Consider the following 13,400-nt stretch of genomic DNA (forward strand, 5'->3'; position numbering starts at 1 on the left):
TAGGGTCCTGGCTAGCTAGGACGATCAACTCAACTGCATGCACAGTTTCAGGCCCAGCTTTTCTTCTCCTTGCTTTTGATCTGCCTGCCCTTAGATGTAGCGGAATGGCATGCATGCAGTTGGCGTATTTGCTCATTTGCTCTCTCTCTCTCTCTCTCTCTCTCTCTCTCTCTCTCTCTCTCTCTCTCCTCTCTTTCTTTATAACCATGTAACTACTGAAAAGCTCGAGTAGTTCTGGCCGGTATTACTACTGCCGGCAGTGTGAGGAAGAGGATATCAAGAGCCTAGCCTACACGGAGTACAGCGAGAGAGTGAGAGGTCAAGGGAGATGGGGCACCACTCCTGCTGCAACAAGCAGAAGGTCAGGAGGGGCCTGTGGTCACCAGAGGAAGACGAGAAGCTCGTCAAGTACATCTCCACGCACGGCCATGGCTGCTGGAGCTCCGTCCCCAGGCTGGCCGGTAAGTGCTTTATTACGTTTACATAGTTTTTTCAGTCGCAGATCAAAGTTCAGAGTTTCTTCAGACTAGCTTAGTAGTTCAGTTCAGTCAGTTTACTTGGGTTTATGGCATCGATCGGTGAACGTGTTATCCATGTATTGTTGATGGCATGCAGGGTTGCAGAGATGTGGCAAGAGCTGCAGGCTGAGGTGGATCAACTACCTGAGGCCTGACCTGAAGAGGGGAAGCTTCTCGCAGCAGGAGGAGTCCCTCATCATTGAGCTCCACAGGGTGCTGGGCAACAGGTAATCCTTGGTCGGTCCGTCTCTACCTGCAAATCATCTCTGCGTTGCTGCTAACTGCATCATGTGATGAGGCTGTAACGTCCCATGTATGACAGTGTGACAGTTACTTATCTTTGCACGCTTTGGCCTATATTTGAGTAATGCACAATCGCATTAACTTGATCTGAGACAAAGGACGGGGCGCAAATGTGGCAATCGATCGAGATTTGAGCTGGCTAACATATGTTGTGTCACTGTGATTCACTGCATTGCATGCAGGTGGGCTCAGATTGCCAAGCACCTACCTGGTAGAACAGACAATGAGGTCAAGAACTTCTGGAACTCCACCATCAAGAAGAAGCTCATCTCCCAGGCCGTGGCTAGTCTGCACCCTTCCTCTGCAGGTAAAACCTGTGCTACATTTTTCACTTCTTTCTGAAAAAATGCTGCTTCTCATATGGATTTTCACACCTTTCGTTCTTGTTAGTTTACACATGGATCAGTACGAATATAATTTACTCACGACAAACATGTAATAGTGTACTGAATACTGAATAATTACTGATCGACTCGATGTTTGTTGCATTGATCTAGATTTGTACTACAACATTCTGGACGGAGCAGGACAGAGCATCGCAGCTGCGTCACTGAACGCGGTGGAGAATGCAGCTCACGGTGTCACTCAATCGCCGCCGTCTTCCGTGCACAACTCCGCGGCATGGGCCAGCTTCAGCTCCCACCAGCCAATCTTTCTCCCCGGCCACGGCGTCCACGGCTGCGGCGGCGGCGACCTTCAGTACGCCGCCGCCGTCGACGGGGAGTTCATCAGGCTGTGCCGAGCAGCGGAGGCGTACCAGCTGGAGAACGGCGCCGCTGGCATCGTCGGGGGTCAGTGCAAGCCAAGTGATCATCTCTTGGCTCCAGAGGGCGTCGTGGCCCGGAGTTGCCTCCCGGCGTTTGTCGAACAGAAGGGCGGCGGCGGCGGCGCTTTCTTGGCCGATCCGGCCATGGGTCCGGTGATGGACTTCATGGACGCCATCCTGGGGTCGTCGACGACGTCGGCGGCCAGTGCTTCATCCGTCGACAGCTTCTCGGTGAACACCGCCATGCAACCTCACTGGATTCCCTGAATATGCAATTATGCATGCATGTTCGGGGGTATTCTGGTCGGTGCTTGCGTAACACACGGGTTTATAAACTCGTTCTCGTCTTAAGTTTCAAATATATATATAGATCTTAATTTATAAAATAACATGTATCTTAGGGTATATATGTTTCACATAAGTTACATGTAGATACATTTTTATATTTTTCATATAAATGTGTAGGACTGGTAAGTGGTAATTAAGTACGTATATAATGGGTGAGGTATCAGTTGCAGTTGAACTTCTGATTTACTATACTATATATGTATATGTGCTTCCTAATGTGCATAGATAGCGCTATTCTTATTGATAAATAGAGTAAAAGTATGTATTTCCAACATATGAATGTACACATAGGGATAATTAATTAGGTGCAGCGACCGAAATGCTGTTCCAATATTACCTTAGAAGCATTAGCAGAATACAAAGTGTGCAGGTTTACAAGATCAAGAGGGAAGCAAATAGGATTGCTCATGCTCTAGCTCAAATGGCTATGAGGTAGATCGTGTGAGGAGTGGAAGTTGTGTGCTCCCGCAGGAATCTCACTACTTAGAAAAAGGCTTTTCCCAGGCGGCCAAATCATATTTTCGCAGACGGACAAGCCGTCCGTCTGCACCTCAACGCCTGCGAAAATAGTTGATTTTCGCAGGCCGGCAACTGGTCCGCCTGCGAAAATAGCTTTGAGCGCTAAAAAAAATGGGCAGCCACCGCCGGACGGCGGTCGCTTCCCGTTCCCAATCCATTCCACATCCAATTCATCCACTTCATCCCCATCCAATCCATTCAATTCATCCAAAATCACCGAATCAATTGTAGCAAAGAAAGCAAATAAAAACATTCAAAAAAAATCACGGCCACCGACTAGCCGTCGTCCGCCGCCGCCCAGTCGTCGTCCGCCGCCGCCCAGCCGTCGTCCGTCGCCGCCGCTGCATGTCCGCGCCGCGCCGCCGCCGCCTCAACCCCCCGCGCCGCCTCCACCCTCCTCGCCGCCACCGCACGCCGCCGTGCTCCCCCCGCCCCCCTCCGGCCAGATCTGGGAGGGAGGGGCCAGGAGCCGCCGCCCACCGCTCTCCCCCTGCCCCCTCCGGCCAGATCTGGGAGGGAGGGGCCGGGAGCCGCGCCGCCTCGACCCTCCTCGCTGCTGCCGCCCTCCGCCGTGGGAGGGAGGGGCGCGCCCACCGCCGCCGCCGGGAGCACACGCCACCACCGCCCCGCGCCCGGCCGCCGGCCACCGACCTCCCCCCTCCCCCCTCCGGCCAAATCTGGAGGGGAGGAAGGGAGGGAGGGGAGCCGCCCTGCGCCAGCCGCCCCGTGCTGTCCGCCCCTTCTGCCGGTGGGGGAGTGAGGGGAGAGGAGAGGAGAGTGATGGGAGAGGAAAGGACTTAGAAAAATTTCAGCCCATGTGTCACATATATATACCATGCTAATTTTCGCAGGCGCACCTCATGTGGTCCGCCTTCGCAGGCGCCGCTTAAGTGGTCCGCCCGCGAAAATAGATTTTCGCGGGCGGACATCAAATTTCACCCCGACTTATATTTTTGTAGGCGGTCATTTGGCTCTAAGTGTCATGTCCGCCTGCGAAAATAAGACCGCTACGTTGGAAAAAATGCTTTTTCTAGTAGTGTCATAGACTTGATAGACCAAGAATGTAATCCTCTTTTCCGTAATCAATAAAATTCCCTCTTTGAAGTAAAAAAAAAAAGCAGAACACAAAACTATGCTACAAAAGTTTATTACAGTCAGAGGGAAGTATATATTATTTTTTAAGTATTTCCTCGTAAGAACGGAAGTCCCGGTCCCGTAACTACAACGAGGGTGGATGCTCATAGTCGTTTCAGCTTGGCTCGTGAAGTTTGAGCCTTCGAAGCTTCTTTAGAACAAACGTTTTTTTTCCTTTCAGCAAGTTTAATAGTACAGCCCGCTACTATCTCTAAATCATTTATAGCTAATGTACTAGCTATTATCTCCGTAATTTAATGTATGACGCCGTTGACTTTTTATTCAATGTTTGACTATTCATCTTATTCAAAAATATATATAATTATTATTTATTTTATTGTGCCTTGATTCATCATCAAATGTTCTTTAAGCATGATATAAATATTTTTGTATTTGCACAAAAATTTTGAATAAAACGAATGGTAAAACGTTTGTTAAAAAGTCAACGGCGTCATACATTAAAATACGGAGGGAATAATTCATATAATAATTGTTTACTGTACTATTAATACCTGGTCCCACCTGTCAAACACACATTACGTCTTGAAGTCCGTGCTGTAGCTGGCTACCGATCTATAGTCTGCTGCTATTCTCTCTCTTTCTTTATCTCTTTAAAATATGTTTATAGCTGGTTTATAGTCTGCTATTGTACCTGCTCTTAGGAATTTAATTCTAATAAAAACTTTCCAATCACATGTTTGTTCAGTTCGGAGAAATTTCAACCAAAAATTTAAGGAATAGAAAGACATGCACACGTCAATTCACATGAATTTTTTTAAGAGATTTAAGTGGATGCATGATATTCTTTTATGTTTTCTCTCTACAACTTATAGGAAAGGAAAATTTCCTATAAATTTCCTATACTTCATTTTTAAAACCGAATGCTTAAAAAAATAAATCCTTTTCTTTTTCTCCAAAATGAACAAACCCTACATTAGTCTTTTGGATCAAATCAATAACTATTAAAAGATTATATGAAATTTCTTTAGATTAGTTCGAAACTAGTGATTTTGACGTGAGGTTTAGCCTCTAAAATCCTTGTGTCTATCTATCTCTTCTGATCAGTTCTGACTCTCTTATTTTCCTAGGCTCATTTCTCCTACGTTTTTTTCAAACCATAGGTTTTGATGTATTAAGACGCTTCAATCCAGCGTTTTTTTTCATCTATTTTGAGAATCATGCGTGCCAAAGGTGCTTTAAAAGCCCCTTTGAATCATAGGAATAAAAAAACAGAGAAATAGAAAAAACATATGATTCTGACAAGAATACAAGTGTAAAACGGAGGATTGTAAAACACAGGAAAAATATAGAAATGACCGTTTGATTGGGCCACAGGAAAAACAAAGGAATTTGAAGAGAGATAAAGACTCAAAGAATTCTTAACATGAGGTAGAACCTCATGCTAAATTTCCTCCAAAACTTGCATGGAAAGAGGCATTCCATAGAAATTTCATGGGATTACATAGGATTCATTCCTTTGATTCAAAGGGCTATATAGAAAAAAATTTTATAGAAATAAAATCCTTTAAAATTCCTATGAATTTCCTTTAAATCAAAGGAGGCCTTAGATTTTCCCCCATCGGGACTTGTACTATCTCATGAAAAAGTACCCAACGAGCGATATCTAACTGCGAACATCATCTGAACAAAATCTGCTAGAAAAATTTAAGCAAAAACCTATTCAATGTCAGTATATATGCCAGCTTTGGCTAGCTCTTACTAATTGAGCGTGTATATATATGGACTGGAACAGAAACAACCAATGCAATTTGCTCCTCATCATTGCCCTCATTTCTAGAATAACATGGATTTGTTGTCTTGAAGAGATCATTTCCTAGAAAGACAAGCATATCCTTTTCGCTAACGAGCGAAGATGCATGTATTAGTATTTTCCGTAGGTAAAGGACAAGGGTGCACTACAGTGTACAAATGTCTTTGATGTGGACTAAGCGAATGGCGTGCCACGAGCTCAACAGGTTCAGAGCTTCAGATAGCAGCAAGCCAACAAAGTCGATCACGGACTCGTTAATTGCGCAAAAAAAAAGATAAACGGACACATGAACGAAATAAGATAAGGAAACGGCAAAAAAAAATTGCTTACATGACAGTGGCAGGCAAGGCAGCAGCCTCTGCTGCGGCGCAACGGACCGACATGCGTAGACCCACGAGCGCCGCTGGCAGCCCACGGTTCTATTTGGGCTGAAACCTGAAAGGCAGCAGAAGGGATGTCCACTATTATTTGGGCTAAAAGCCTCGTTGCATCGACTGCCTAAGACGGGCCCAGGAAACATGTTAGCTGGGCCTCAGAGTCAGAGATGTGGTCGATCCCGTCAGTGCGCAACCGCGACCATAGCAAGCAAAACTGACAATAATCAAACGTATGTTACGCTTACGCACCGTATCGTATGTAGCGCCACACATGAGCCAGGATGGAATGTCACTTTGACCGGTGTGGTAGATGTAGTACACATATACAAGTATACAACAGCGCAGAAGAGGCGGAGACAGAAACATACACAGAGACAGAGACAGAGACAGAGACGGAAACGGCGGTGAGGCTTGCCATCGATTGGTTGGTGACTCGATGATCAGTGCAGCATGTGCGCCTCGTCGGGGGTGAGCGGCTCCATCTCGCAGGCGCCGATGCCCTCGCCGGGCAGGGCGGGGAAGCCCTTGCGCGCGCACGCCTCCTCGCAGCTCCGCACGCACGCCGTCTCCCTGCACTTGCCCGAGCACTGCGCCTCGATGCTCGGGATCCGCGTCCGCATGCACAGCTTCACGCACTCGCAGATGCAGTTCTGCCCCGCCTCCGCCTCCGGGAGCACCATCGCCGCCACCACCACCGCGCACGCCAGCGCCACCGATGCAGCCCGTCTCGCCATCTCTAGCTTGCTGGTGGTGATCGATCAACCGGGCGGGCAACCTGCTGCCGGTTAATTAATTTGGCCCAAGGCTATGCAAGTGCGGCTTGCTCAAGATGCAACGTAACGTATAAATGCCTGGTGTTTTGTTTCGTTCGCTAGCTAGCTAGTCGTGTTTAGTTAGTGAACGGTTTAGTTTCTCTGGTGCGTGCTAAATTAAGGTGGCGTATGTGGATGACAGGTGTTTTGTGCGTAAGCTACATATAGCTTAAATAATCTGTGGGTAGGCCTGAAAAGGTGGCAACGATTGGTTAATCATGGAAATGCCTAATAATAGCGTCCAGCAAACTGATTAATCTTGTAGGAGTACCGGCCGAGAGAATTATATGATTGTGTATATTTAAGTCATGACAAACAAATATGTATCGAGTGATAATTTATCACCATGCCCGTATCGAGTGACAAACAAATACTAAGTCGTCACAAACGTACGGATGTGGTAATTCGATTGCGCCCCTTGTGTGTTGGAATGTCATCGATGTAATCAATGCATATTGAATTTCATAACAACATAGGAGTAGTAGGTACAGCAATGTGCTAGGCTGCTAGCCACGTCTACTTGAACAGACAAAAGGATATTACAAAGTCAAATAAATTAGTTCATTAAACAAGTGGCATAACTAAGGAAGTGGAGGAAAAATGGAGATCGACTCAGCAACCGTACGTTTAAAATAAAAAATCTTAGAAGAAAAATATAGGAGAATTAAAACTTCACAAGTTGTAGCTAATCCCTCCGTTTCAGACTATAAATCATTTAACTAAGTTTATAGATAAATATAGTAATATTTATAATACCAAATTAGTTTCATTGAATTTATAATTGAGTATATTTTCATAATATATTTGTCTTGCGGTGAAAATATTACTACATTTTCTATAAATTTTGATAAAATTGAAGCAGTTTGACACTAAGATTAAAACAACTCATAATTTGAAATGGAGGGAATAGTAGGTTGGCTTCCAAGCTCATAATACGTGTTATTGGCCGGATACAAAAATACTTTGATTCATAGTCTTAACTTACCAGGTCAAATCTTATATGCCAGAACTTTCTAGGATGTCGTTTGATTCGTTATTATGATCGTGAGTTGCCATACCAATTTTATCTACTCCTTCCATCCCATTTCAAGTATAGATATAATTTTCCGTGCACAACTTTGACCGTTCATCTTATTTAATTTTTTTAACATAAGTCGCATATAAAATACTATTCATATTTTATCATCTCATAATAATAATAATATTAATTATAAAAGTTTTTTAAATAAGATGGATGATTAAAGTTGGACACGAAAATTTATAGTTGCACTTGAAATGGCACAGAGGGATTGGTATATAATCTCAAATATCAACTGTCAATTTCACATGAGCTTGACTAACGTGTGGTTATGTGCCCAGTTTACCTAAAATTTGGTTTGGCAAAGTTAGTCACATAAACAGATCGCCAGTGTTCCTTGTTCCTAGCCTGCCAGAAAAAAAAGTTATTTTATTCGTTGGGTGATCTGCAAACTACCAGCAACCATCTACGGCACGGGGGCTACACAGTATAGTAGGAACGAATGATTGTCAGCACCAGATCTCCAGATCTCTCTCCTTACTCGTTAATGAGAGAGCCCTCATGCAGTCATGCGTCTGAAATCCTGAATGATTAACATATGGTGCGTACGTACGGTTCCACTGTGGCCTGTGGCAGAGGCTCGGGGGCTCCGCAAATAAATTCGCACGCAATTACGAAGAGAAAACGACGCAACGCTCGCCTCCATCGGGTCGCCACAGCACGTGTCCCGTTGATGGTCCACCAACGTTTGTTTGCCTTGGCACGAGGACTCCCAAAAAGTCCCAACCCAAGCGCGCGGGCGCGGCCACCCCGGTCACCGACCGATCCAGCCAACCAGCCGCAGGCTAAAATTAGCCTTTCCGCACGGCGCGGGCGGGTGGATCCGACGAGGAGATAGGCCGGCCCGCCCCCACCACCAGTCCACCACGGCGCCCACCCCCGCGGGGCGATCTGCCGATCTATCTCTCCGCGAGGCATTGGAAGTTTGGAACCGACCGCCGCACTGGCTGGCTACGGCTTCTCACATGAGTTCTGAGACGGAGGCACATGGGGGTGGCAGGGGTAGTGAGCTAGCGCCGCGCTCCCACGACGACTGTTGCCTGGGTGGGTCGCAGCAACCGTGCGTCCGCGCGCGCGCGCGTCTCCCGCCCGGCTACGTACGTGCAACGTGCGCACCTCGCACGACGAGGAGTCGTCGTGGTGTGGTGGGTGTCGAGGGGCGAGGGGAGCGACCGAGCGAGCTCGTCTTGCGTTTGTCCTCGTGCTTGGTGGTACAACGGGAATTAATCTGGACGGGCGAACCCTAAAGCGTTTACGCCCGCGGGTTGGCCCACTCGCTTAAATGGACGTGGTCAAGGGAGGATCCGGCTGATCCTGCACCGTACGAGCGTAGTTACGTACTAACGTTGTACTACAGCGAGTACCTCTCCCACTACATTGGCCTGCATCTTCAACACAGCAACGTTTCACTTTCATATCATCTGATTATTAAGCAGTTTTGATATTTCACGAACAAAAGTTTTTTGGACTTCTATCTTTCAGTTTTTTTTCATTGGATCATACATCAAGATTTACATTCCTTTAGGCCTAACTTGTAGCTACACTCAGTTACTGCATCAAAATTAGATTTTACAACTACTCCCTCCGTCCCAAAATATAGCAACTTTGGGGTGGATGGGACATATCTACTCTTGTCCAGATTCGTAGTACTAGTATATGTCCCAACCAGCTAAAAGTTACTATATTTTAGGACAGATGGAGTATTTTATCTCTAGATTTACTATTTTTGGTGTATTTGTTTTTTTCATTTAGAATAGGCTGTACCATTGTTGGTAAAAAAAATATGTAAAATTATGTAATCCATGTTAAGAAAAGATTCCACCCCATACTAGCCACAGAGTTCCGTGTTCATGCCCGCATGTTGGTCACAATAATACCAGTAAAACTATTATTTTGGTTGATGATAGTGGATTTGGTATCGGAACGGGAGAATCACGGATTCTTGCCACGCTTTGCTGAGGCAAGTTGGGACTAGTCGTCGAGTAGATAACGCTTTCCCACGTATTTGTGCAGGTCAAAACAGAGACCTGCCTCCCTCTACACGTAAAGCGGGCCCCGGTCTAGAAATCCATTAACTATGCGATGGCGCGCCCAGCCCATTTCAGTCCATTTCCTCTCTCTCTCTCTCTCTCTTCCCCCCTCGCGTTCCAACCCCTCCTCTCTCTCTTCCCTTCCTTCATTCGTCCGTACATCTCTCTCTCTCTCTCTCTCTCTCTCTTTCTCTCTCTCTCCTCCACGCCCAAACACCTCTCCGGCGAGGCGAAGCGAAGGGAAGCCCGATGGCCGCGAGCTCCGGCGACGACGCGCCGAGGCCCAATCCGCTCCCGTCCGCGCTCGTGTCCAACCTGCAGTCCGTCCTCGCGGCGCGCCGGCCGCCGCCGCCGGCCGCGGAGGAGGCCGGCGCCGAGGCCCCGGCACCGGAGGCGGCGGAGTCCTCCGGCGCTGCTCCCGTGGCCGATGAAGGTCCCGCGAAGCCGGCCGTACTCCTGACCTGCGCCGGCGGGATCCGGGCGCCGGGTCTCGCGGCCCTCGTCGACGCCCTCGTCGCCGGCGGCCGATGCGACGTCCACGTATGCGCGCCCGAATCGTATGCGCCCCCCAATCCTCGATTCCTCCTTACGATATTCTCTTTGACCTCGGGAAAATACCTTGTTTTGTCTGGATTTGTTGCGAATTCTACCAACCAACTAATCCATTGGTCCCAGCTGTAAATAATCTGTATTGTTTTCTTGATGATGATGTGAAGGGACAAGCCTGCTTGCGGCTATTCCATTACCATCCGCGAGACCATTACAGCAACATCGGTGGATTTCAAAGGGGCGAAAGCTTTCGAGATATCAGGTGAGTGTTCTACATCCTTTCCTCGATCCATTTGGGTCGCACTGTTGCTGGTATACAGTGAGAGTTGGTGTTTCTATCTCATTGCGATTATTGTTATTGTAGGGACACCGGTGGATTGCGTCTCTTTGGCATTATCTGGGAGGCTGTTCTCTTGGTCGGCGCCTGCTTTGGTTAGTATTGTGTTTGCTATCTGCGTGTAAGAACTTGATCGCCTAACCTTGTGATCATTGAGGATGTTTTCGTTTCGTTTATAGGTGATCAGTGGGATCAATGCAGGGGCGAACTGTGGATATGAGATGTATGATTCTTTCAGAAATGCCCAATTCATTGTCTGATTTCTATCCTGTTCTTTAATTTACTGCAAAATTGTGTAGGTTTCATTCTTCTGCCATTGCTGCTGCAAGGGAGGCCTTACTGTATGATGTTCCTTCAATTGCAATATCATTGAATTGGTGGGTGTGCCTTAATGGTGTGATATTAGTATTTCAAATATGTTTCATAATTAGATAAATTGGTTTATGCAATCACATTTGGTAACAATTTGTGCTGGATATGTGCAAGTAGGAAGAAGGATGAAAGCAAAGATAGTGATTTCAAGGATGCTGCTGAGGTTTGCCTACCATTGATACACGCTGCCTTGGAAGGCGTTGAGAAAGGAACCTTCCTCAGAGGCTGCTTACTGAACATTGGGGTTCCAAGCTCACCAACTACAAATAAGGTTATTCTGCTAACTGAATTCTGAATCTTGAACTCCAGTTTAGGGCCAAAACTAGCACCATAGGCCAAAATTTCCATAGCTATAGAAGTAAACCAACTCCTTGTCTTCTCCAACATTGGCTTATAAACGTACAGTAGCACATGACCGTGCTGTTGCTATAATACTATGGACTAGAGCAATACATATTTCCTTGAGAGGCTAGCCTTGAGGGCAAAGAAACAAGATTCTACATTATTCAAAACAGAACATAAGCTGTTTCCTTTGTTATTGGAGTTAAGGTTTTGAAAGTGTTCAGGAATCTCATGGCAGCTGCCTGCACCTCACCGATGATTGAATTGCTAAGAATTAGTACAATGAAGCTTTCGTATCTTCCAAATATGCTGAAACATGTCATTCATATTTCCTTGGCTTCAAAATGGTCATGGGTTCTTCGCTATTTTTCTGCATCGTGAGTCCATGATTTCTGATCTGTACAGAATGCTTACTGTCTTAGTCGTCCTGGTACTAGTTACCTTACTGGCTTGCCCACAAATGCAAAAATATCCATTAGCCTTATTTATCAGGTGTGTACTAGTTGTTGGGAAAGTTATATAGTATATGCAGATTGTATGCCCATGCAAATATCTGTACAGGAGATCAACACTATTAATTGGATGAGCAACAGTTAATTATTTGAAATTTAGATCATGAAACTGGCGAAGCCATCCCACTTTGATTTATCTTGTGTTAGTTTGCATTCTTTGTGATGACTGATGGATAAAAAGATCTACTGCTTGTTTAGTTTTTTTTTAATGTAATAGCCTTTCTTTAATGCATCTCTCTCCTGATATCTGATATCAGGGTTTCAAGCTGACTAAGCAAAGCATATATCGTCCTGCCCAAAGTTGGGAAGGTGTGTCCACAAGCAGACCTACACCTGCTACTCACTTCATGGGCATGCACCAAAGCCTTGGTATTCAGCTCGCACAACTTGGGAAGGATGCATCTGCAGCAGTATGAAGCCATGCTTTTGTTTCAGAGAAATTTGACGTGTCCTTGTTAGCACATCCTCAAATTTGTTGTGGTTTTCATCTACAGGGGGCTGCACGCAGAATTAATGCTCAGCGGAAGATTGTCGAGGTTGAGTCTGTTGCATCTACAGGGAAAGCAGAGGCTCGAGAAGTAGTGAAGAAGCTTTTCCGTGCTGAGGTAAATATATCTTCCAGAGTGTTATAGCCAAAGATTATTTGACTTGTCCGACCATGTATAGAACATATGAACTTTAAGACAGTACCAAATTAGGCCAATATGCTCATATGGAGATTGTGAATAGCCTACAGATGTTTTTAGCGTTGATGTTTTTGTAGATATGAACATGTTACTGAGCGCTGTTTTCTTCTCTGATTATGTTGAATGCAGTTCACTGAAAAGCAGCATGAATGCTTAGACGAGGATATCGATTTGAGAGCTTTGGAGAATGGATTTGTGAGCCCTCCTTCCCTTGCTCTGTGTGTGCACATGCATGTATAAGTGTAAAGTGGCTAACCGTATACCTCTCTTTACAACCTACAGATATCTGTCACTCCTCTGAATATACACGGAAATGTGGCTCCTGAAACTGGAGCACCTGCTTCAGATTGGCTCTCGGTAGCTGTGGGTCTAGACAAAGCAAAGGAAGATTCTGTAGTTACAGCAGAAGAACAAGATGCTCCAGCTGTAGCTGAGGAAAAGGAAGCTCCTTCAGCAACCTAAAACTCGCAAGACATGTATACATTCCCTAGCTGTCGTAGTTCTTTCTCACCTTTGTTTATCGGTTAATCGGTTTGATTTGCTTGTTAGTCTTTTGCAGTTCATATTTGCCCACTGCAATCTTTATTTTTTGTTCATGTTCTCTGATGATTGCCAGTTTTTTTTTTATCATGTGAAATGATTTAGTGCTGGAGACCCTACAGTTTGGATGTAACCACGTAGGGCAATGCATCTACTTGATGAAATACTTGCCTCCTGCCACCACCACTATTTTTTTTAGTGTGGTTTGTTCCAGTAAGGTGTTGTATTCAGCATTGGATGGATGAATATTGATTTTTTTCCCCATCTGGGAGATGGCCGACAAAGTATCATGACCTGATGTAACCTGATGCAATCCTAGCAATTTATAGTTGTGGGGGGCACATGTACTTGTTGAGGAAGGCTACTAATATATCCCGGCCTCCTGTGGTAGGATAAGTTGTCAATG

At 45.8% G+C, this 13,400-nt stretch overlaps 2 protein-coding genes across 2 annotated transcripts; both read left to right on the top strand.

The window, feature by feature from the left end:
- Window positions 1–84: 84 nt before the first annotated feature.
- Window positions 85–2,110, top strand: LOC127784511 (myb-related protein Zm38-like). Its single transcript, XM_052311838.1, has 4 exons — window positions 85–461; window positions 616–745; window positions 1,004–1,128; window positions 1,319–2,110. Exons 1-4 carry the CDS (start codon window positions 329–331, stop codon window positions 1,852–1,854), a joined length of 924 nt encoding a protein of 307 aa, XP_052167798.1. The 5' UTR covers window positions 85–328; the 3' UTR covers window positions 1,855–2,110.
- A 7,625-nt stretch (window positions 2,111–9,735) lies between these two features.
- On the top strand, window positions 9,736–13,207 carry LOC127784503 (uncharacterized). Its single transcript, XM_052311831.1, has 10 exons — window positions 9,736–10,213; window positions 10,373–10,467; window positions 10,570–10,637; window positions 10,722–10,765; window positions 10,842–10,919; window positions 11,032–11,185; window positions 12,026–12,178; window positions 12,263–12,373; window positions 12,584–12,649; window positions 12,737–13,207. The coding sequence occupies exons 1-10, from the start codon at window positions 9,906–9,908 to the stop codon at window positions 12,914–12,916; spliced, it is 1,257 nt and encodes a 418-aa protein (XP_052167791.1). The 5' UTR covers window positions 9,736–9,905; the 3' UTR covers window positions 12,917–13,207.
- Window positions 13,208–13,400: the final 193 nt, after the last annotated feature.

The sequence above is a fragment of the Oryza glaberrima genome, chromosome 1 (assembly GCF_000147395.1).
Source record: "Oryza glaberrima chromosome 1, OglaRS2, whole genome shotgun sequence".
Taxonomy (NCBI): domain Eukaryota; kingdom Viridiplantae; phylum Streptophyta; class Magnoliopsida; order Poales; family Poaceae; genus Oryza; species Oryza glaberrima.